This window comes from Carassius carassius, chromosome 30 (assembly GCF_963082965.1).
Source record: "Carassius carassius chromosome 30, fCarCar2.1, whole genome shotgun sequence".
Classification (NCBI taxonomy): domain Eukaryota; kingdom Metazoa; phylum Chordata; class Actinopteri; order Cypriniformes; family Cyprinidae; genus Carassius; species Carassius carassius.
This window is the reverse complement of record NC_081784.1, coordinates 6429622-6451771: the sequence shown is the minus strand read 5'-3', so window position 1 is coordinate 6451771 and position 22150 is coordinate 6429622. Positions and strand designations below refer to the sequence as shown.

At 40.7% G+C, this 22150-nt stretch overlaps 1 protein-coding gene across 1 annotated transcript in view; it reads left to right on the top strand.

Annotated features, from left to right (window-relative positions):
* The window catches only part of LOC132110480 (collagen alpha-1(XIX) chain-like), a 52925-nt gene that overhangs the window by 24748 nt on the left and 6027 nt on the right, over window positions 1-22150 (top strand). The window contains exons 24-31 of the mRNA XM_059517118.1: window positions 356-400; window positions 1365-1409; window positions 1522-1584; window positions 10550-10585; window positions 13605-13649; window positions 14115-14258; window positions 17639-17705; window positions 21996-22130. Of these exons, the coding sequence (XP_059373101.1) occupies window positions 356-400; window positions 1365-1409; window positions 1522-1584; window positions 10550-10585; window positions 13605-13649; window positions 14115-14258; window positions 17639-17705; window positions 21996-22130 (580 nt within the window). The remainder of the gene's footprint in view (window positions 1-355; window positions 401-1364; window positions 1410-1521; window positions 1585-10549; window positions 10586-13604; window positions 13650-14114; window positions 14259-17638; window positions 17706-21995; window positions 22131-22150) is intronic.

Here is a 22150-nt window from a genome sequence, read left to right as displayed (position 1 = left end):
ATCAAACTCGCCCACTCTTCTCAGGAAGGACTTGTCAAGATGTAGTCGCAGCATTTTGCGAGATCGTCGACTCCACAACAGCCACGAGGCTGCCTGATCTCAAGCTGTTTATTTGCTTGCTGTGCCCCAAAACTTAAAAGCAGCTCATTAATTCCTAAAGCCAACAGAGCGCATAAGGAGGAAATAGAGCAACTCAAACACACACAGAGATACTCAGAGAATGATTTTGGAGGACATGTCAAGCACAGTTGGTTTGGAGAACAGAAAGAAAAGCAGTCATTGTGCTTTTCTGACGTTCTCTGGTGCTTCTGCAGTAGATTCGTCACCTTACGTGTGTATGTTTGTGTGTTTGAAGGGTGATCCTGGCCTACCTGGTCCACCTGGTGTTCCTGGCCCTATTGTAAGTTATTCTGTTGTTATTTTCCTGCTTTCAAATCACTCTACAACACATAAAACTATTTATTATAAGTAAGTAAATAGCACAAAGCACAGCAGACGACCTGCCACCCCTTCAGCCTTCACCATAGTCACAATTTTCACAATATTAATGACAACAATTTTCGTGAAAACACTGTTTTATTAAATACAGTACATTTATGAAGTGCCAGCCTTCTACTAGAATAAGGATTTTCAATTGGGAGTGCGTCAATTATGGTTTGATCTCAAACTAATTTATGTGAATGAAAATATGCTGAAGCAAAATACATTATTAAGATCACTTGTTTTCAATATTTTTATGTTTAGTTTACCTTTGCCGTCATCTAAATTTGATTCTTAAAAATGCTAGTTAATTAATAACACTATTAAATGTAATCTTTAGCAAACCTCAAAATGAATATCCAGTTTCCACTCTATACATTAAATTCACTTGTAGCATTTGAATTATTTTCTTTTTTTATCTGTTTATTCTTTATTTACTATTTTATAGGAATTTATACTTTATGTACTATTTTATAATAATTTATTTTCTAGTGTTTTATGTATTTCCCAGTGTTCATTTATTTTCTAGTGTTTATTTAATTTTATTTTTTATGTATTTATTACCAGCTTATTTGTATTGATTCAACCCTACAGTATATTATAAACTAGAAAATATACTTCTGTCTCTGACATGTACAATACTGGGCTAAAGAATAACTGATATCTTCTTTTTAGTTGTGTTGGATAAGCATATTTAATGCAGCAATTCACATGGTATTTTGGTACGGTATGGTTTAGTGGTCACAAGATAAAGGTTTCATATGACATATGAATTTTTAGATAAAAGTAGTGGATGTTTTAGCCATGTTCCCAGCCTTCAGGTGGTTTAGATGGACATCAGGTTTGAGGTCTAACTCTCTTCTTCCTTTTCCTTTAACTGATAGGGAAAGCCTGGTCCGCGTGGTGAGTCAGGGATCCCTGGAGAGCCGGTGAGATTTGCTTTGTTGCTTGTTAGCAGCTGTCAATCATACAGCAGGTTTTGGCAACTGGATAATGTGAGACTGACGGTGTCCCATTTCCCCTCTTTGTCTTTCCACACAGGGAGAACGAGGGCCTGTGGGAGAGACTGGCTTCCCTGGACCTGAAGGGCCTCCTGGATTCCCTGTAAGCATTTGTAGCATTCACTACACCTGTAATCTGCAGTGTACAGTAATGAACACCTGCCTGTAAAATAAAGCATGTGTTTTCTAACCTCTTTATGATAGGACCCCTAAATATCATAATTCTCTTGTGAAGAACATATTAATATATAAATGCTTTTGTATATTTTCATGACCCATTTACTATATTCTATGAGGAAAAAATATTATTTTGAAATGTTAATTTTGTAAATAAATTTTAAAGGTTAATTGGAAACCAATCACTAAATCAATCAATCAATTTATTGAGAACAACACTATATGCATGTGTTGTTAAAATATATTATGGAAATGTATTTATGTATAATATAATGAGTATTGTATATTATTAACACAATAATACAATATACATATTATAATTATAATCACAAATAATTATTGTAATTTTTTTATGTACCTGTAGAGTATAACACTATATGCTAATTTGTTATTAAAATATTAATTATGGAAATGTAGTTTATTTAGAATATTCTGATATTATTGATAAGAAAAATATAATATAAATAAATTATAATTACTATTAATTTAAAAATATTATTTTATAGAGAAAGAGAGAGAGAGAGTAAATAGAATAAAATTATATGGACATTGTTGTTAAAATATATATTCTGGAAATTTATTTAGTTATTTATTGTTTTAAGAACAACAATATATATATATATATATATATATATATATATTAGGGGTGTAACGGTACGCAAAAATCACGGTTACGTACCTCGGTTTTAAAGTCACGGTTAGGTTCATTTTCGGTACAGTAAGGGAATGAAATGTAAACATTAAACTGCAGGTTGTTTATTACTATAAACTTTTTTTAACAATTTGTTTACATTTAAAAAAAAAACTTTTTAATAAAATAAATATAAAATAAAAAAAGAATAGGAATTAAAATACTGCTGCAAAGTTCTCCAGTAAATAAAATACTCTCAGTCTCAAACCAATATCATATAATAAATATGATTAAAAAAATAATAAATAACTATGATTGCAGTGCAGCATTACCAATCCCAGCTTGTAGGCCTGCTCATATTTAAAAAATATATATAACTTTTCCAAAGTGTAAAGTGCAGCATCAACAGTTTCAGATTTTAGACCTGCTCAGATTTCGTTATTGCGTTGGACCGATTGGAATTAAGAGCAAAGGTCTGTTTAAATGCCAATGGGAGCTGCGTTTGAATTACAATCATTTTTTTCCTAGTTGTAGTGATGTTCACACTCGCGTGATGCCTTTTGAAAACCTTAGGCCGGTTACACACTGGCATATTGCACCTGTCAAACATAGGCTATTTTGCCGACAACACTGTTGACGGTGTCCTTTTATCAGTAGGCTTCATATTTATGCTCACGATTCTGGTGTGTAAAGACACAGAAAACGCGAGGCAGCCGTCACGCAACTGACACGCAGCAGAAACGCCACACTCACGCCACGCAGCCAGTGTGTCGCCGGCCTTAGTATAAGCTGCAGGGTGGGATTTGCGCTGAACGCGGAGACTTTCGCCACTTAATATGTTCGTTTGGAAACACGAAAATGTACCTATGTTCCGCAAACAAAATATTGCATTCGGTCATTCGGGACACACGTGCACCGTACCGAAAGCCCTGTACCGAAACGGTCCGGTATGAATACACGTACCGTTACACCCCTAATATATATATACAAAAACATAAATCATACAGAATGAGTTTTTTTGAGAAAGTAAAAATGCACAAAGTTTCCTGTGAGGGTTAGGTGTAGGGTTGGTGTAGGGCCATATAATATACAGTTTGTAAAGTATAAAAACCATTATGCCTATGGGATGTCCCCACTTTTCACAAAAACAAACGTGTGTGTGTTTGTGTATGTATATATATATATATATATATATATATATATATATATATATATATATATATATATATATATATATATATATATATAGAACAACAGCACTCATAATAATAGAAATATAATAGTGTGTGTGTGTGTGCATTTGTGTATATACACTTACCGGCCACTTTATTAGGTACACCAATTATGTTAATATATTATGAAACTGTCACCCGTCGAAGTGCTCATTAACATAATCAGCCAATCACATGTCAGCAACTCAATGCATTTAGGCATCTAGATGTGGTGAAGATGACTTGCTGAAGTTCAAACCAAGCATCAGAATGGGAAAGAAAGGGGATTTAAGTGACTTTGAACGTGGAATGGTTTTTGGTGCCAGACGGTTTGGTCTGAGTGCTTAAAAAACTGCTGATCTACTGTGATTTTCACACATAACCATCTCTAGGTTTTACAGAGAATGGTCCAAAAAGAGAAAATATTCAGTAAGCGACAGTTGGATGAAAATGCCTTGTTGATTTCAGAGGTCAGAGGAGAATGGGCAGACTGGTTAGAGATGATAGAAAGGCAACAGTAACTCAAATAACCACTCGTTACAACCAAGGTATGCAGAATACCATCTCTGAATGCACAACTCATTGAACCCTGAAGTAGATGTGCTACAGCAGCTGTAGAACACACCGGGTACTGCTCCTGTCAGCTAAGAACTGGAAACAGAGGCTACAATTCACACAGGCTCACCAAAATTGGACAATAGAAGACTGAAAAATGTTGCCTGGTCTGATGAGTCTCGATCTGTGCCATTCAGATGGTAGGGTCAGAATGTGGCATAAAGAACATGAAAGCATGGATCCATCCTGCTTTGTCTCAACGGTTCAGGCTAGTGGTGGTTGTGTAATGGTGTGGGGGATATTTTCTTGGCACACTTTGGGCCCCTTAGTATCAATTGAGCATCGTTTAAACGCCACAGCCCACAGAGTGTTGTTGCTTGACCATGTCCATCCCTTTATGACTACAGTGTCCCCATCTTCTGATGGGTACTTCCAGCAGGATAATGCACCATGTCACAAAGCTCAAATCATCTCAGACTGGTTTCTTGAACATGACAGTCCAGATCTCAATCCAATAGAGTAGCTTTGGGATGTGATGGAACGGGAGATTTGCATCATGGATGTGCAACCGACAAATCTGCAGTAACTCATGTCAATATGGACCAAAAACTCTGAGGAATGTTTCCATCACCTTCTTGAATCTATGCCATGAAAAATTAAGGCAGTTCTGAAAACAAAGGGGGATCCAACCCGGTACTAGCAAGGTATACCTAATAAAGTGGCCAGTGAGTGTGTGTATATATATATATATATATATATATATATATAGAGAGAGAGAGAGAGAGAGAGAGAGAGAGAGAGAGAGAGAAAACCTGAAGACAATTAAACTATGGAAATTTTTTGTCAGAAACTGAAGCTGTCAATGTAATAGTATAATTGCAATTTTTTTTTTTTTTTTCAATAATTGCTCATATTTTCTGTGGATCTCTTTGTGGGCCCTGGGGGTCACTGGATCTACCTGTTCTATTTATGCTGCATCTGGCTTTGATCTACATCCTCTATAATACCATTTAGTTCTCATTCGTTTCTTTCCTCTGTCCTCAAATCTTTGATATTATAACAGATTGATCCATCATTTGATCCATCCTTGAATTGCAGACCAGACTGAATAATTAAGTGATTAGTCTGCTGATTGATTCACAGTTTGACTCCTTTGATTCTTGATTTCTGTTCACTGGCCTGTAGTTTGAGTCAGAGTCTGGGCTGTTTCTAATAAGAGCTCCCAAAATGCTAAACAAATCACTGTTAACCTGTTAACAAACTTCAGATACACTACAAAACAGGAAATATACTGGATTAGATTGGCTGAATTACTATGATTGACACAAATTTGGTGTGATATAGCAGCATAAAGCAGAGCTCTGTGTCAGATTGTTCTCTTCAAACCACAGTGACAGTTTTTGCCTGTAATATCTCACTTCATAGCACAGAGTAATCTCCTCATATTCTTCTCTGTGTTGTGGTGTTAAACCCGGCTGATGTGTGCTGTGGTAATGAGTGCAGTCACCGAGGTAAATGCTTGATTGGCTGTCTCAGTGAAGGAGTACTGCTGCTGTACAGGTCTCATATAATTGCTTTGTTATTCATACAGCTACAAATACATTCGAAAATGCTTCTCCCCTTCATTCACCTTAAGTGACTGTAGCCTTGGCCAGGAGGGGTTGATGTCATCAGGCGGTACCCATCATTCATTGGGTGTTTCGACCCTTATCCGCAACACCCTCCAGATGGTGGTTCGGCAGTGGTGGCCAAGTCACTGCCCATCTTCCCCTCCTGGCTTCCAGCTCAACACCTCCCTCTTGCTCCATAACCAGCAAGAGGCTCTTTCTGCTGCCTCCCCATCCTGCGAGCTGCTGCCTTTCTCTCCTTCCCTGTTATTCCAATGGCTGTTAGCATTCTCCACACTGACTGAGCAGGGAATCCTCTACAGCCAACCTCGACCGGGAACAGCCAAGCCTGCCATCCTTTCCCCCTGCAGTCGTGCAGCAGGTCTTGGTATTTGGCGTTCTTTCTTTCAAAGGCCTGTTCACATCCCTCTTCCCATGGGGCTGTAAGTTCTATGAGGATGATCTTTTTTCCCTCTTCAGACCACAGTACCACATCTTGCCTCAGGGTTGTCTGGACAAACTGGGGGAATTGCAGCCTTCCTCTCAGATCGACCTTCATTTCCCATGACTGGGCCTTTTGTAGCAGACTGGTTCTTGTTGTTGCTGTGGTTGGTGGCTTTTCCCCCTCTCTTACAAACTGGATTGAAGTTGTTTTCCGAAGAGGCTGGCGTTTCTTTTTCCTCTCCTGCTCTAAGGTGTGGCCGAGTGTCGTGAGCACCCTATCGTGGCGCCACCTGTACCTTCCCTGGGTGAGTGCTTTTTTTACACCCGGCCAGGATGTGTGCCATGGTGCCCCATGGTACAATGGGTCCTCTCTCATGCCCCACTTGTGCAAGTTTGTAGGGGTTGGGAGTGTGTCATACACTGAGATTCGGAGATTCGGAAGGAGATTCGGAACGGTTCCAGTCTCCATAGGTCCGCCCAGGTAATCTTCCTCTTGGGAAGATCCCATCTGGTTCAGGCCCCTTGAGAAGCTAGGTCCACTGCCCTTGATCTTCGTCCTTCCTCTTCCAGGTCCCTTACCTCCTCTTGAATCATGGCTCTTCTTTCACTGGTTCCTGCCTTCCTCCACTGTTGAAAATGTGAGGTTCCAAGACCCTGTCTTCCAGAGCATGGTGCTCCAATGACACCACGTAGCTTCAGCATGCTCTCAGCTTGTGCAACAGACGAATCAGCTGCTCACTTGCGACCTGATCTTGTGATGACGCCTGCATGTCTGACTTGTTCATCCTGTGAGTCTCCATATGTCATTACGACTCTGCACTTTGCGACTTTAAATTCCTCAACTACAGATGACAGAGGAAGTTGGAGCTGCCCTGATCTTATGTAGAGGCCTACTGAAGTGAAGCTTGGAGGGATTCCCAACCACTTTCGGAGGTACTTATTGATCTTCCTCTCCACTCCTTCAACGCATGTCATCGGGACCTCATACACAGTCAGCAACCACATGATTCTTGGCAACAGTCCGTGTTGATAGAGCCAAGCTTTAAACTTCCCAGGGAGCCCTGATTTTTCGATCCTCCTCAGCCATTCCTCCATCTGCTTTTCCGTACTGGCTATGTTATTCCTGTCAGTAAGTGAGTCATCGAACCACTTTCCGAGGCACTTGATTGGATTCTCCTCTATTGATGGAATCACTTCCCCTTGCACATGCATCTTGAACCTGTTGGTCAACTTCCCGTTCCTGATCACCAAACTCCTGGATTTCTTTGGCTTAAACTTCATTCTGGCCCACGTTGCCATGTGGCCCAGAACAGTTAGCACCCACCTCGCCTCCACATGGGTTGTGGTTGTCACGGTAAGGTCGTCCATGTAACCTCTTATTGGGGGTTGTCGGATTCCTGACTCCATTTTAGGACCCCGTGCTTCCTTCTCCGCAGCTGTTATTAGGAGGTTCATTCCCATGATGAAGAGGATAGGGGAGATTGTACAGCCAGTTACGATACCTTTTTCCAGGCAGAGTTGTAAAATTGGCCGCCTTGAATGGTAGCTGGATTCCACCAAAGTAGCTGGTAATCATTCTTTTGATGTGCTGCGGGATGTGGTAATGGTCTAATGCTGTATGGATGAGGGCGTGCGGGATTGATCCATAGGCATTGGCCAAATCCAACCAGACAACAGTCAGGTTGCCCTTGCTGGCTTTAGCCTCACGGATCATCTGACTGAGAACTCCGGTGTTTTCCAGGCATCCAGAGAAGCCTGGAATTCCACCTTTCTGGATGGCAGTGTTGATGTATCCATTCTCTGTCATGTACGAGGTCATCCTCTTGGCCAATACAGAAAAGAAGATCTTGCCTTCTACACTTAGCAGTGAGATTGTTCTGAATTGGTCAATGGTTGAGGAGTTCTCTTCCTTTGGCACAAAACAGCCCTCTGCCTTCTTCCAGCCTGATGGAATGGTACATTTTCTCCAGATCCTCCGGAACAGCTTCCACAGTCTCCGGAGAAGCATTGTACATTTCTTATATACCTTGTAGGGTATACAGCTTGGGCCGGGGGCAGACCCTGTTCTGGCCTTCTTCACCACCTCTTGGACTTCCCTCCAGGATGGTTCACTGACGTTAAGCTCTTTTTCTGGGATCTTTATACTGCTGATGCTTGGGTTGGCGTCCAGGGCCTGGTTTCTGGAGGTGTCATTGTGGGTCTCCCTCAAGAACGCCTCCACATCTCCTTTGGGGCTGGTCAGCCTTCCAGATTTTGCTGCACCCAACAGTGTTCTGGTGAATCTGAAAGGGTCTTTGGTGAACTGAGATCTTTTGTTCTCCCTATCCTTCCTCTTCTTCCGAGTGCTTTCTGCTTTTCGGAGTCTGCAGAGGCACTCCCGGAGTTGACTCGTCAGGTCCTTGATGCCTTCCCTTTCATCAGCAAGGGCTCTTTTGAACTGCTTGGTGAGAGTCTTGATTTCTCCCCTTAGTCGATGAATTTCCCTCTCTCTTCTGTTTGGCTGATGTGCAGACTTGATGTTGATTTTCTTCTCCTGAATTCCAAAACGCTCCCTTGCCAGGTTATAGGTTATTGTTGTGAGAGTATTGACTTTCTGCTCAGCCGTCCCTGCTAGTGTGGCTTCTAGCACTTTGTCAAGGTCTTGGTCTAGTTGGTACCACTCTTTGTTATCACTCATCTTGGGCCAATTGATCTGTTCCCTCGCAGGGTGGGGGTGGCTCCCTGGGGTGGCATCAGGTGGGTCCCTCCTGAGGTCTTGAGGTGACACAGGTGCTAAGAGATCTCCAGTACTGTGGGGTGCTTCCTGCCTGGAGCTCTCCTGCGTCTCACCAGGTGCTACCGCTGTGCGCTGCTCCTGTGATCCCTCTTTTCCACAGTTGGTTCGGCTTTGGTGTATCTTAAGCCCTCTTTTGTTCTTGCAGGTCTTTCCGCAATGACACTTTATTTCCAATGCCCTCCCGGTTAAAGTTGTTTGGGTGAGCCGTCTCTGTGTCCGTATTTCATTCCTGGCCGTTACCGTTGTGTCTGTCCTGACGAGTCTCTCATCCTCCCCCCCTCTCGGGTGACTCTGGGGGTATTGCTCTGTATTACTTTCTGTAGCTTGAGTTGGTGCCCTCTTGCGAGTCCTGTGGATGAGGTTGCTAACCTCACACACCCACGCCAGTCTTTCCTGGAGGTCAGCTGTCTTTCCAGTGTCACCGAACTTCCTCGGTTGCCACCCAGACTTTCCTGGAAGTCACTGGTTGCCCAGATTTTCTAAGCTACAAATACATTCGAAAATGCTTCTCCCCTTCATTCACCTTAAGTGAATGTAGCCTTGGCCAGGAGGGGTTGATGTCATCAGGCGGTACCCATCGTTCATTGGGTAAGTAATACAGTAATGCAACTTCCTTGAATACACAGAATTTCCCTGAGGAATTCCTTTTTCTTCCAGGTGATATTTTATGATTTATTACTAGTTTATCCAGCTTGAGTCCTAATTGTTCTCACTTAACCTTTGTGGAACAATGTGCGCTAAACTAACTACAAGTACAGACTAGACTACATCAGAGTGCATAGTATTTGCATCACATTTTATCTTTGTAATGTGATGTTAACTAGCACCAAGAAGTGTGTACACTGTAGTAGACACACTTAAAAATATATGAATGTCATTACAGTTGATAGCAAAATCGCAAAGAAACTGGCATTTATTTCTAAATAAAACATGGCATTTCACAAGAATTTTAAATCTTTACATTCTTTAGAGATGGATGGATGGATAGATAAAATCAGGGCTTGAATTTCAGCATGGGATTGCGCATAATTCTACTGATTCACACAGTTTCTGCGCTTGTAATGCAGGAAATTCCCACAATCGGGACTAATGACGGAATGTATAATTTGCACATGCTTTTGAGTCTTAACATTTTAAACATTGAATTGCTCAAAAAAAAAAACTTTCTGTGAGCTCACACCCAAAGCGCACACACACATCTGGGAGTGTGCAACTAGAGAATGGAGTTGTGTTGCGATTAATTGTGCATAAACGGCCCCCCAATAAGACCCACCTAAAGGGGGAATTCCGCCCATTTTCCAAAACTAAATTCAGGCCTTGAGAATGATGGAAGGATAGAATGATGGATGCATGGATGGATGGATTTAAGGATGGATTGAAAGAATGATGTATGGATAAATTATCTGATTCTCAACCATTCTGATCTGTTTTTCATATTTACAACATTATATCTCACAACTGCAAAAAATTTGATTAAAATAAATTGCTTCCATTTTTACATCTGTGAAACTTCTAAAAGAACATTATGAAAGTGGTTTTCTAATAGCATCTCAACATTTCTGCTTATTGGGCTCACTGTGGCTCATCTATTTATATATGGAAATTATGATCAATGCAGAGTTGCTTTGATTGTGAAGACTGATGAGAATGTTCTGTCTCTTCCACAGGGAAGGCCAGGAAAAGATGGAATTCCAGGCTATACGGTATGTTTGTATACAGTTTATGCATGAGAGAGCTTTGGCTTTAGCTGTACTCTGTGTCTAATATGATAATGTTAGTAAAATGCTTTTACTTTAATGCATGCATCATGTAATTTAACTTGTGCTCTAATATTTTGCCAGCGAGTTAGTGGATAGTGGTTAGACTTGGATCCGTGCTGGTCTACATTTATCTCAGTCTCACTTGATGTCTTTCTTTCCCAAGCAAATAAAAACCCAACACCAGTCATTATTCTTGTAAAATTGCAAATAATAAGACCACTTACTCCCTGCTATTGCTCTACAGTGTGAATAAAATCCTGCCCATGAGCCATTAAATCATAAATAATGCATGTGATCACTAATTAAATGTCCCTTACAAACAGGGTTTGTAGTTTTGAAAGCCTTGCCACGACAAACAAACAATGTTTCATTCTCTGATGCCTTGTCACAACAGAACGCATATCTACAGCAGAACTGAACTGTGTAACAAACCGCACCTCTACACTTTACAGCAGAGAGCAGACATATCAGAGATCCGCCAACACACAAACTCACATATAGTCCTCCGTCACAGACAGACAAACATGGTAAATACAGCAAACATCTGCAGATCTTAATGAGGTGAGCGAGAACAAACAGAGGATGAGGTGCAGGAGTCAGAAGTCAGCGATTTTATATAGGATTACAACAAGGTTACGATGATTATGTTGTAACTACAACATATGGATATAATAATCAGTGTTATGTATTGTTAAAATGCTTTTTAATATTTTGAATTAGTTTAAATTTTTTATTTATACACATTTCAATTTTATTTTAAGTAATTTTGTTATATGCTTTTTTGTCTTTTTTCAGTTTTATTAATTTTAGTACTTATTTTTGCTTCAGTTATCTTCTAAGTCAACATTTCTATTTTTTTTCAACTTTTTCAATTCATAGTTATTATAGTTAAATAAAACTAAAATCATTTAAAACAAAAATTGTTACTTGAAAAAAAATAAATAAATAAATGTGTAAATGCAAATGTATTTTATTTTGGTGGATATTAAACCAACGAGGAGTTCACCTTTTCCCACTTTATACTGTCTCTGGATGAGTCAAGGTTCAAATGGGTGCGGATCATCGGGAGGAAGTTCACTGGCCTTATTTTCGCTTTCATTCACGTCACCATCTTCTGAAATAGCACGACTGCGTGTTTGCGGGTGTTGGACCACTCTGAGATTTCCTCTATTTTCTTTTCTTTCCCCCCTCCCTGCTTCGTTCACGGATGGCCGCCTATCTTTTTCAGTGGTGCAACAGTGCCATCTAGCAGGAAGTTTCCCAATCCTCTCCGTTTCATACTTTTTCATCTCTTTCATGGAAGGGGGTGAGGGAAACACAATTCAGTGGGCACGGTGATGGCTTTAAACTCTCCTCATCAGGAGTCTGGGAATAGAGAGGAGGAGAGAGAGTGTTCAACATTGATGGGGGTTTGGATGACAGCAGATGGTTGAGGATGCTTTCACAAAGTGCCGCCCGCTTTAGAAACGCAGGCTAGATTGCGTTTCTCTTTTGCTCGGCTGCTGTAATCCAGCAAGAGAATTTGATACCGAGATGTTCCCCGAGGAGCTAGTGGGAGCCATGATGCGAGAGAGGAGCAGAGATAGATGGGAAAGTGAGTGGAGAGAGAAATGCAAGAGTGGTTTTGGAGTACAATGAGAGGTGTTTCTCTAGAAAGCCCTCTCAGAGGAGATGAAGAGAGAGGTATAAGAGAAAGAGAGATCCAGAGGTTCATGGCTTTGATGAGTTTGGGGAGGAAATGGTCATTTGTAAATTCCATTCCACTAATGCAGCTTGGGAGCTGCTATGAAAAATAGTGCAGTTTAGCCGTCTATATGTAGGGGATATATGGAGGGATAACTTCATAGACCAAAAATAAAAAATGTGCCTGGACATTTGCTAGATCTGACAAATCAACATTTGGATCCATTCGGGTGGCTCCTCAATGTGAAAAATTATTCACAAAAAAAAAAAAAAGTATAAATATAAATAAAGAATTACTATATATATATATATATATATATATATATATATATATATATATATATATACACACACAGTACAGACCGAAAAATTGGAAACATTACTATTTTCTTCTGCTCATCAAGCCTGCATTTATTTGATCAAAAATACTGAAAAAACAGTAATATTGTGAAATATTATTACAACTTAAAATAATAGTTTTCTATTTGAATATACTTAAAAAAATAATTTATTCCTGTGATGCAAAGCTGAATTTTCAGCATCATTATTCCAGCCTTCAGTGTCACATGTAACATCCAGTCTATCACATGATCATTCTAATATTCTGATTTATTATGAGTGTTGGAAACAGTTCTGCTGTCTAATATATTTGATGAATAAAAGATTAAAAATGTAATTTTAATAATATATATTCTAATAATATATTTTCTTTACTATCACTTTTTATCAATTTAACACATCCTTGCTGAATAAAAGTATTGATTTTATAAAAAAAATATTTATATTTTAAAAACATTGCTTCTTTTTTTTTACTTTTTATTCATCAAAGTATCCTAAAAAAGTATCACATGTTCTGAAAAATATTAAGCAGCAGAACTGTTTCCAACTTTGATAATGAATCATCATATTAGAATGATTTCTAAAGGATTATGTGATAATGATCCTAAAAATTCAGCTTTGCGTCACAGAAATTAAATGATAATTTAAAGTATAATAAATTTAAAAACAATTATTTTAAATCGTTATAATATATCACAATATTACATTTTTTTTCTGTATTTTTGATCAAATAAATGCAGGCTTGATGAGCAGAAGAAACTTCTTTCAAAAACAATAAAAATAGTAATGTTTCCAAACTTTTGGTCTGTACTGTATATATATATATATATATATATATATATACACTATACTATATACTATATATATATACTTACTATATATATTACTATATATAAATTAGATGTTTACATTATTATTTTATATATTGTATTTTTTACAGGGAGCCACGGGCAGACCTGGAGACAGAGGTACTAAAGGAGAACGGGTAAGATTTTCAATATTTTTTTTTTATGGATTACATACAACTTAAAAGTGTCAGTGTGATTAATCATTTCTGTCTCAGAATCCATTTTGCATATCAGATTACACCTGTTCTAAGAGGAACATGTTTTCGATTTCTAAATATTTTATTAGTGCTTTAAAACTTTTGGTTCATTAAATCAAAGTCCCTGTTGTGTAATCACCATTTTGTTGTTGTGACTAGAAAATTATAAAAATGGAAATATCATGAAGTAGAAAACATATTATTAAACATATCAATAATCAAAAATAAACAAATTTAAAATGCATTGGTCTTTTACCAACTACACATATCTAACCGCCATGTAGTAGCTTTGATTATTTGCGTGGTGCATTTAATGTAATACAGCCAGAAAGGCTGATGCAGCTCATAATAGCCGGATTGTGTTGTTTATATTCTGGTATTTATATTCTGCCTTTGCCTTTGCAGGGAGATCCAGGGATTCCAGGAGAGAGAGGAGTACAGGGAGAAAGAGGCAAGGCTGGAGAAAGAGGGGTCATTGGTCCTCAAGGGCCACCTGGACAGAAAGGAGAACCTGGATCTTTAACAACACCAGGGACCGTCAATCTGTTGGTATGTATATAATCCTACAGTTCCGAGCCATAGAGACGAGTCAGAATATAGTACTTATTAAATCAATGTTCTTCGACTTCACCAAACTTACAGAAATATTTGAAGTTTTGTCGGCTTTCTTTAGGCTTGGTTATACTGACACCAACATACACTACCATTCAAAAATCTGAGGTCAATCTTTTTTTTCTTTTTTTTTTGCTGAATAAAAATATTAATTTAATTCAAAAAAGGACACATTGAGTGGATCAAAATTGACAAATATTTTGTAACATAAATATCTTTACTACTAAAGTGGATGTATTTCTGAACATTCTATTCAAGAATCCTGAAAAAAAGTTTCCACAAAAATATTATTAATGGTAATCATTTAAAATTTGGAAATAATGAGCACAAAATAAGCATATCGATTTTTATTTTTATACTGATTTCTGAAGGTTCATGTGACACTGAAATCGAGTAATTGCTGCTGAAAATTCATCTCTGCCTTCATAGGCATACATTACATTCTCTAATATATTAAAATAGAAAACAGTTCTTTTAAATTATGATAATATTTGACAATATTGCTGTCTTTACAGTGTTTTTGATCATATGAATGCAGCCTCGGTGATCATAATGATATTCTTTTAAAAGCATTAAAGAAATCTTACTGGCAACTTAATAATAGTGGCAGTATTAATACTGGGAATTTTAATAATTTCATAAATCATGTTGATAATGCATTAAATGCATTTAATTTTCCTGACTATTATTTGATATATTCATGTGTCAGGCTTTAAAGGGTTAAGGAATGATCACACCAGCAGAGATTTACAGCAATAAAGCAACTGGCAATCATCAGTTTGGAATTGATGGTTGAAGTTGATGGTTTGAGTTGATTGTTGAAGCAATTTGAGGCAACATCATTGATACGTGAGCATTTTTTTTGGTGTCAAGTTAACGGATTCAGTGTCAAACAGTACACCAGTGCCACAGCCTGTCAAATAAACCATAGGGCATACATCAGCATGAACACCCACTACAATCAACTGCCACTCGATAACCTCTAGCAATAAAACCAATGTCAACGTGAACCCTTTCCAGATTACAGTGACTGCATACTCCTCTGGAGGTGGATCACATCTTTGACCTCAGTAATGATCCAGTTGCTGGCTTTCTACCAATCTGCACCAGCCTCCTGGCCCCCAGCCCGAATCCATAACCGTAGGTCGCCCCACGCTATTCAGAGGGCAACCGTCATTGATTGCTTTGTTGTGCATAACACATGCGTGAACACTTCAGAATAAATAATTAGTACTGTAGCTCTGCATAACAATAATTACCCACACGTGTTCACAAACCTCATCAGCCTCTGAAAAGCACAAGCTGCAGCAATGAGCCCTCCGCTGCGAGGACTGTATCCAACACTCTCACTCCCAATCAAACAAACTCACAAGCGTGTCACTCAGGAGGGGACCATTAGGAGTGGATTGTGTGTGTCACGACTCACAAGGGTGGAGCTCTATGAAACTCCACCTTTAAACCACACACAGACCGAAAAATGGACAAGGGATAGTTCACCCAAAAATGAACATTATGTCATCATTTACTAACCTTCAAGTTCAATTCAATTCAAGTTTATTTGTATAGCGCTTTTTACAATACAAATCGTTACAAAGCAACTTTACAGAAAATTATGTTTCTACAATATTTAGTAATAACTTATAAGTGGTGACTGTCAGTTTGTGCACGTATGACAGGATTTGTAGAAAAATTAATACAAGACGTAGTCAGTCAAGTTGTTCCGAACCTGAGACTATGAGTTTTTTTTGCCTGTCGAATGCAAATGGTGGTATTTTGAAGATTTTTAACCAAATAGCCTTTATTATTTCCATACTATGGAAGTGAATGGCTATTATCAACTGTTTAGGTGAACTATTCCTAAATTCTTAAAGGATGACGATGATGATGATGTTTTTTTATGGATCGAGAGAGATTAAAAGGAATATTTCACCTCAAAATTAAAAAAGAGTCCTGAAGTTATATGCTACCATTCAAAAGTTTAGGGTAGGTAAAAAAAAAAAATTATATATATATATATATATATATTTAAAATAAATTAATACTGTTATTCACAAAGGATGCAAATTGGTCAAAATTTGTAATGTTTCAAAAGAGTTATATTTCAAATAAATGCTCTTCTTTTCAACTTTCTATTGATCAAGGAATCCTGAGAGCAGCACAAGTGTTTTCAGCACTGATAATGTTTTTTTGTGCAGCAAATCAGCATATTAGAATGATTTCTGAAGGATCGTGTGATATTGAAGATTGAAGTAATGATGCTGAAAATTCAGCTTTGCTGTCACAGGACTAAATGATGTTTTCATGTATATTAAAATAGAAAACAGTTGTTTTAAATTGCAATAACTTTTTAATAATATTATTTTTTTTGTACTGTGTTTTTGAACAAATAAATGCAGGGTCGGTGAACCTAACGTCTGAAAAGTCGTTCACAACAGCTTTCTATGAGGAACAGATGAAATTTTGAGTATTGATTTTGTGAACTGGATAAACTCATTCATTGAAAAGATACGACTCAAAAGTACTTTGTCATGAATCAAACATCACAACTTCCTCAAAGTTTTATGAATGTGCCATGATAAGTGGTCCAGACATGTTTTTGTTTATAGACAGAAAATGATGCTAGACTCACCAAGCTTCCACCATTTCAAAGCAACTATAAGGGCTTCTTATTTCAAGTTTGAATGCAGGCAGTCATTCGCTTTCACTTCTCTGTGCATTTTGCACTTTGCTGCTACCTAGCAACCTTGTAAAGCCGCCCTTCCATGATACTGTCTGAAAAGCTTTTCATGTGGATGTCAAAGTGGTCTTTGACGCTTGTGTTAGTAGGTATGTTGAAGCCCCTACACAAGTCATGTTATAGGTCTTTAGACTGATAGCTGAATTTCCACACCCTGAATATGCATTAGCCCATTTCCTTTTAAACCTCCACAAGCATTCAGGTGAAGATGCTGCGCATGCAGCCCGAGGCACAGAGCTTCGCAGGAGCCTCTGAGCATTTGACAGAATGGCCTTGAACTGCTAAATGTATCTTTTTGATTAGAAGGAAGCGGTTTGTTTTCCTGCAAGATGTTCTTCAAAAATTCAGGCCTCCTCCTGTGTAGAGCAGTGATCATGAACGGCAAGATACTTTGAGGAGAGATGGTGATTACGCCATTGTGTCATCCATCCCTTTATCTCTGAGAACTCCGTTTCTTAGCATGAATAAAACATGAATCGCTGCCATTTTGTAGCTGCACTTTTTAATCTGCAAATCGTGTTGTGCTGATATTTGTTTCCCCTCTCTGCATTCTTTTTTTCCCTTTCATTTCTTTTTGCAGGGCGATACAGCTGCCTTGGAGGAAATTAAAACATTCATCCGAAATGAAGTATTGCGTGCATTTGAAGGTACATCACCTGCCACTACCGAGGTGTTTTCTTGTGTCTCCACCAGTAGATGAGGATTTTTTTTAGCTTTCAGTTCTTTGTGTGTGTGTGTGTGTGTTTGCTCTTGTTTTTGTGACATATCAGGACTCAACTCTGTATAATGACATGGGTATGACACACGTATTACAAGGAGAGGGTGACTTATAAGAACATAACCCATGTCCCCATTTTTCAAAACGCTTATAAATCATACAGAATGAGTTTTTTTGAGAAAGTAAAAATGCAAAAAAGTTTCCTGTGAGGGTTAGGTGTAGGGTTTGTGTAGGGCCATAGAATATACAGTATGTACAGTATAAAAACCATTACGCCTATGGGATGTCCCCACTTTTCACAAAAACAAACGTGTGTGTGTGTGTTTGAGACATGATAAGTTAGGATATAGTGTTGTGACTTTTAATGTTACCAGCTTGTGTTTTATTGTTCACAACCAGGAGAAAGATTTTATTTTATTATAATGATATATTTTTCTCCTTATTGTTATTATTATTATTATTATTATTCATTATATTTTATTTTTATTATTATTGTTTTTTTTTTCATAAAATAAAATGATTTTTCTTTTTTACAAACTGGAGGACAAGTAGATTTTTTGTTAACTGACTGTTCTATGTTCTGTCTGTTCAATGTTTTTTTAAAGTTTCTTAGATCAGATTCTTAATTCTCCTTTTTTTCATATTTTCTTATGGATGGATATATATATATATATATATATATATATATATATATATATATATATATATCAGCTGTCAATATTAACAGTATTGCAAATGAGCTCTTTACCATAGAGCTAAAACATTTTTTTTATTTATTACAAATTGAGCAACAAATTGATTTTTCTTTTTACTGTAACTGTCACGGCCGGGATCCAATGAAGCACGGAGATAGAACCAATTGCAAGTAAGTCTTTTATTAAGGGGTAATCCAAACAGCATAAACAGTCCAGGCAGGGGTCAATAGGAAACATCCATCCAAAACATAAACTAAACAAGAAGACAAGGCAAGGGCACGAACTGGCGGACATGAATAAACAACGACTCCGTCACACATACTAAGACAGACCGGGTTATATACACAAAAGGATAATGGGGAAACAGGAGACAGGTGGGGAACAATCAATTAACTAAACAAGGAGGAAGGTGACCAAATAAGGAGACAGGAAGTGATAATATGATAAACACCGTGGGAACTGAGGACACCTAGTGGAACCCCAGGGAACACAACCCAGACACTGTGACAGTACCCCCCTTCTACGGAGCGGCTCCCAGACGCTCCAAGACAGACACAAAACAGAGACCAGGAGGGAGGTGGACAGGTGGAGGCTCAGGGGGAGGGACGGAGGGCCAGAAAAGAAAAACATGGGGAACAGGCACCAGAATGTAAACACAACACAGAAAGACCAGGAGGGAGGAGGACAGGAGGAGGTTCAGGGGGAGGGACGGAGGGCCAGACTGACAGAAAGGAACAGGGACAGACATTAACACAAAAACCAAAGGAAAAAACAACATGAAGCCCCCCAGGGAGGAGCAGAAGACCACCACACCCTTGTGGTCAAGGCCAGAGCCCTCCAGGGCGGAGCGGAAGACCACCACAACCGTGTAGTCAGGGCAAGCGCCCCCCAGGGCGGAGCGGAAGACCACCATGTCCGTGAGGTCAGAGCGGAAGCCCCCCAGGGTGGAGCAGAAGACCACCATGTCCGTGTGGTCAGAGTGGAAGCCCCCCAGGGCGGAGTAGAAGACCACCACAACCTTGTGGTCGAGGCCAGAGTTCCCCAGGGCGGAGCAGAAGACCACCACCACCCTGTGGTCAGGGCGGAAGGCCCCCAGGACGGAGCAGAAGACCACCACCCCCCTGTGGTCAAAGCGGAAGCCCTCCAGGGCGGAGCAGAAGACCACCACATCCCTGTGGTCGATGCACAAAGCCCCCAGGGCGGATCAGAAGCCCACCACTTCTGTGCGGCCGGATCAACGGGAGGACGAGACTCTGGTAATTCCATGGTGTCTCTACTGGACTCCAGAAGATCGGTGCTGGCCTGACACTGCTGATGAAGATCATTGGTGACTTGCATTTGCTCATGAAGATCACCGGTGACTTGACTCAGTCCTTGAAGATCACCGGTGACTTGACTCAGCTCTGAAAGGTCAAAGGTGACTTGACTCGACTCTGAAAGGTCAACGGTGACTAGCCCTAACTCTGGAGCATCAGCGGTGACTAGCCCTGACTCTGGAGGGTTAACAGTGACTAGCCCTGACTCTGGAGGGTCCTCGGTGACTAGCCCTGGCTCTGGAAGGTCAACGGTGACTAGCCCTGACTCTGGAGGGTCATCGGTGACTAGCCCTGACTCTGGAGGGTCATCGGTGACTAGCCCTGACTCTGGAAGGTCACCGGTGACTAGCCCTGACTCTGGAAGGTCACCGTTGATAAGCCCTGACTCTGGCAGGTCATCGGTGATAAGCCCTAACTCTGGAGAGTTCCCTGGCACCTGACTCGACTCTGGAGGATCAGCGGTGACTAGCCCTGACTCTGGAGGATCAGCGGTGACTGGCACCTGACTCGACTCCGGAGGGTCCACTGGCACCTGACTCGACTCCGGAGGGTCCACTGGCACCTGACTCGACTCCGGAGGGTCCACTGGCACCTGACTCGACTCCGGAGGGTCCACTGGCACCTGACTCGACTCTGGAGGGTCCACTGGCACCTGACTCGACTCCGGAGGGTCCACTGGCACCTGACTCGACTCCGGAGGGTCCACGGGCACCTGACTCGACTCCGGAGGGTCCACGGGCACCTGACTCGACTCCGGAGGGTCCACGGGCACCTGACTCGACTCCGGAGGGTCCACGGGCACCTGACTCGACTCCGGAGGGTCCACGGGCACCTGACTCGACTCCGGAGGGTCAGCTGAGACTCTCATCCTGTGCAGCGGCGCTGGGCAAGCAGCCATCTTGGGCCATGACTCTGGACAGGCGGCCATCTTGTACTGTGGTGCTGGTCTGGAGGCCATCTGGGGTTGTGGTGCTGGACTGGCGGCCATCTTGTACTGTGGCGCTGAACCGGTGGCCAATTTGGGCATTGGCGCTGGGTTAGCGGCCATCTTGTGCTGTGGCGCTAGGCTGACGGCCATCTTGGGCTGTGGCACTGAACCGTTGGCCAAAGTGGGCATTGGCGCTGGGCTGGCGGCCATCTTGTACTGTGGCGCTGGACTGGTGGCCAATTTGGGCATTGGCGCTGGGTTGGCGGCCATCTTGGGCTGTGGCGCTGGAACGGTGGCCAATTTGGGCATTGGCGCTGGGTTAGCGGCCATCTTGTGCTGTGGCGCTTGGCTGGTAGCCATCCTGGGCAGTGATGCTGGGACTGGCGGCCATCTTGGATGGTGGCGCTTGGCTGGTAGCCATCCTGGGCAGTGGTGCTGGACTGGCGGCCATCTTGGGTTGTGGCGCTGGAACGGTGGCCTATTTGGGCATTGGCGCTGGGTTAGCGGCCATCTTGTGCTGTGGCGCTTGGCTGGTAGCCATCCTGGGCAGTGGTGCTGGACTGGCGGTCATCTTGGGTTGTGGCGCTTGGCTGGTTGCAATCCTGGGCAGTGGTGCTGGGCTGACGACCACCCGGAAAGGAAAGACGACATACCGCTGGTTCCTAGAATGACGGAGTCGTTCTGTCACGGCCGGGATCCAATGAAGCACGGAGATAGAACCAATTGCAAGTAAGTCTTTTATTAAGGGGTAATCCAAACAGCATAAACAGTCCAGGCAGGGGTCAATAGGAAACATCCATCCAAAACATAAACTAAACAAGAAGACAAGGCAAGGGCACGAACTGACGGACATGAATAAACAACGACTCCGTCACACATACTAAGACAGACCGGGTTATATACACAAAAGGATAATGGGGAAACAGGAGACAGGTGGGGAACAATCAATTAACTAAACAAGGAGGAAGGTGACCAAATAAGGAGACAGGAAGTGATAATATGATAAACACCGTGGGAACTGAGGACACCTAGTGGAACCCCAGGGAACACAACCCAGACACTGTGACAGTAACTGTTTAGAGTTTTTATTTAACTTATTTTTCTATTTTTAATTTTATATGTATATTTTCATTTTTATTTATTTACTTTTTATTATTTTATTTTTTTTTACAAACTGAGGGACAAATTGAAATTTTGTTGACTAACAGCTCTGTTCTATGACTTTATAATAATATATTCAATAGTAATGTAATGCAGATTCTTAATTCTGCTTTTTTCAGAGAGGTATTCAGACAGTTACGCCTCACTACAGAAGACACCAGCAGCTATATTAGCTGCGCAGGGTCGACAAGGCCCTCCAGGGCCACCTGGTAATGATGGCTCCCCAGGACCCCCCGGAGAGCCAGGTCCACAAGGTAGGAGCCAAAACCCAAAA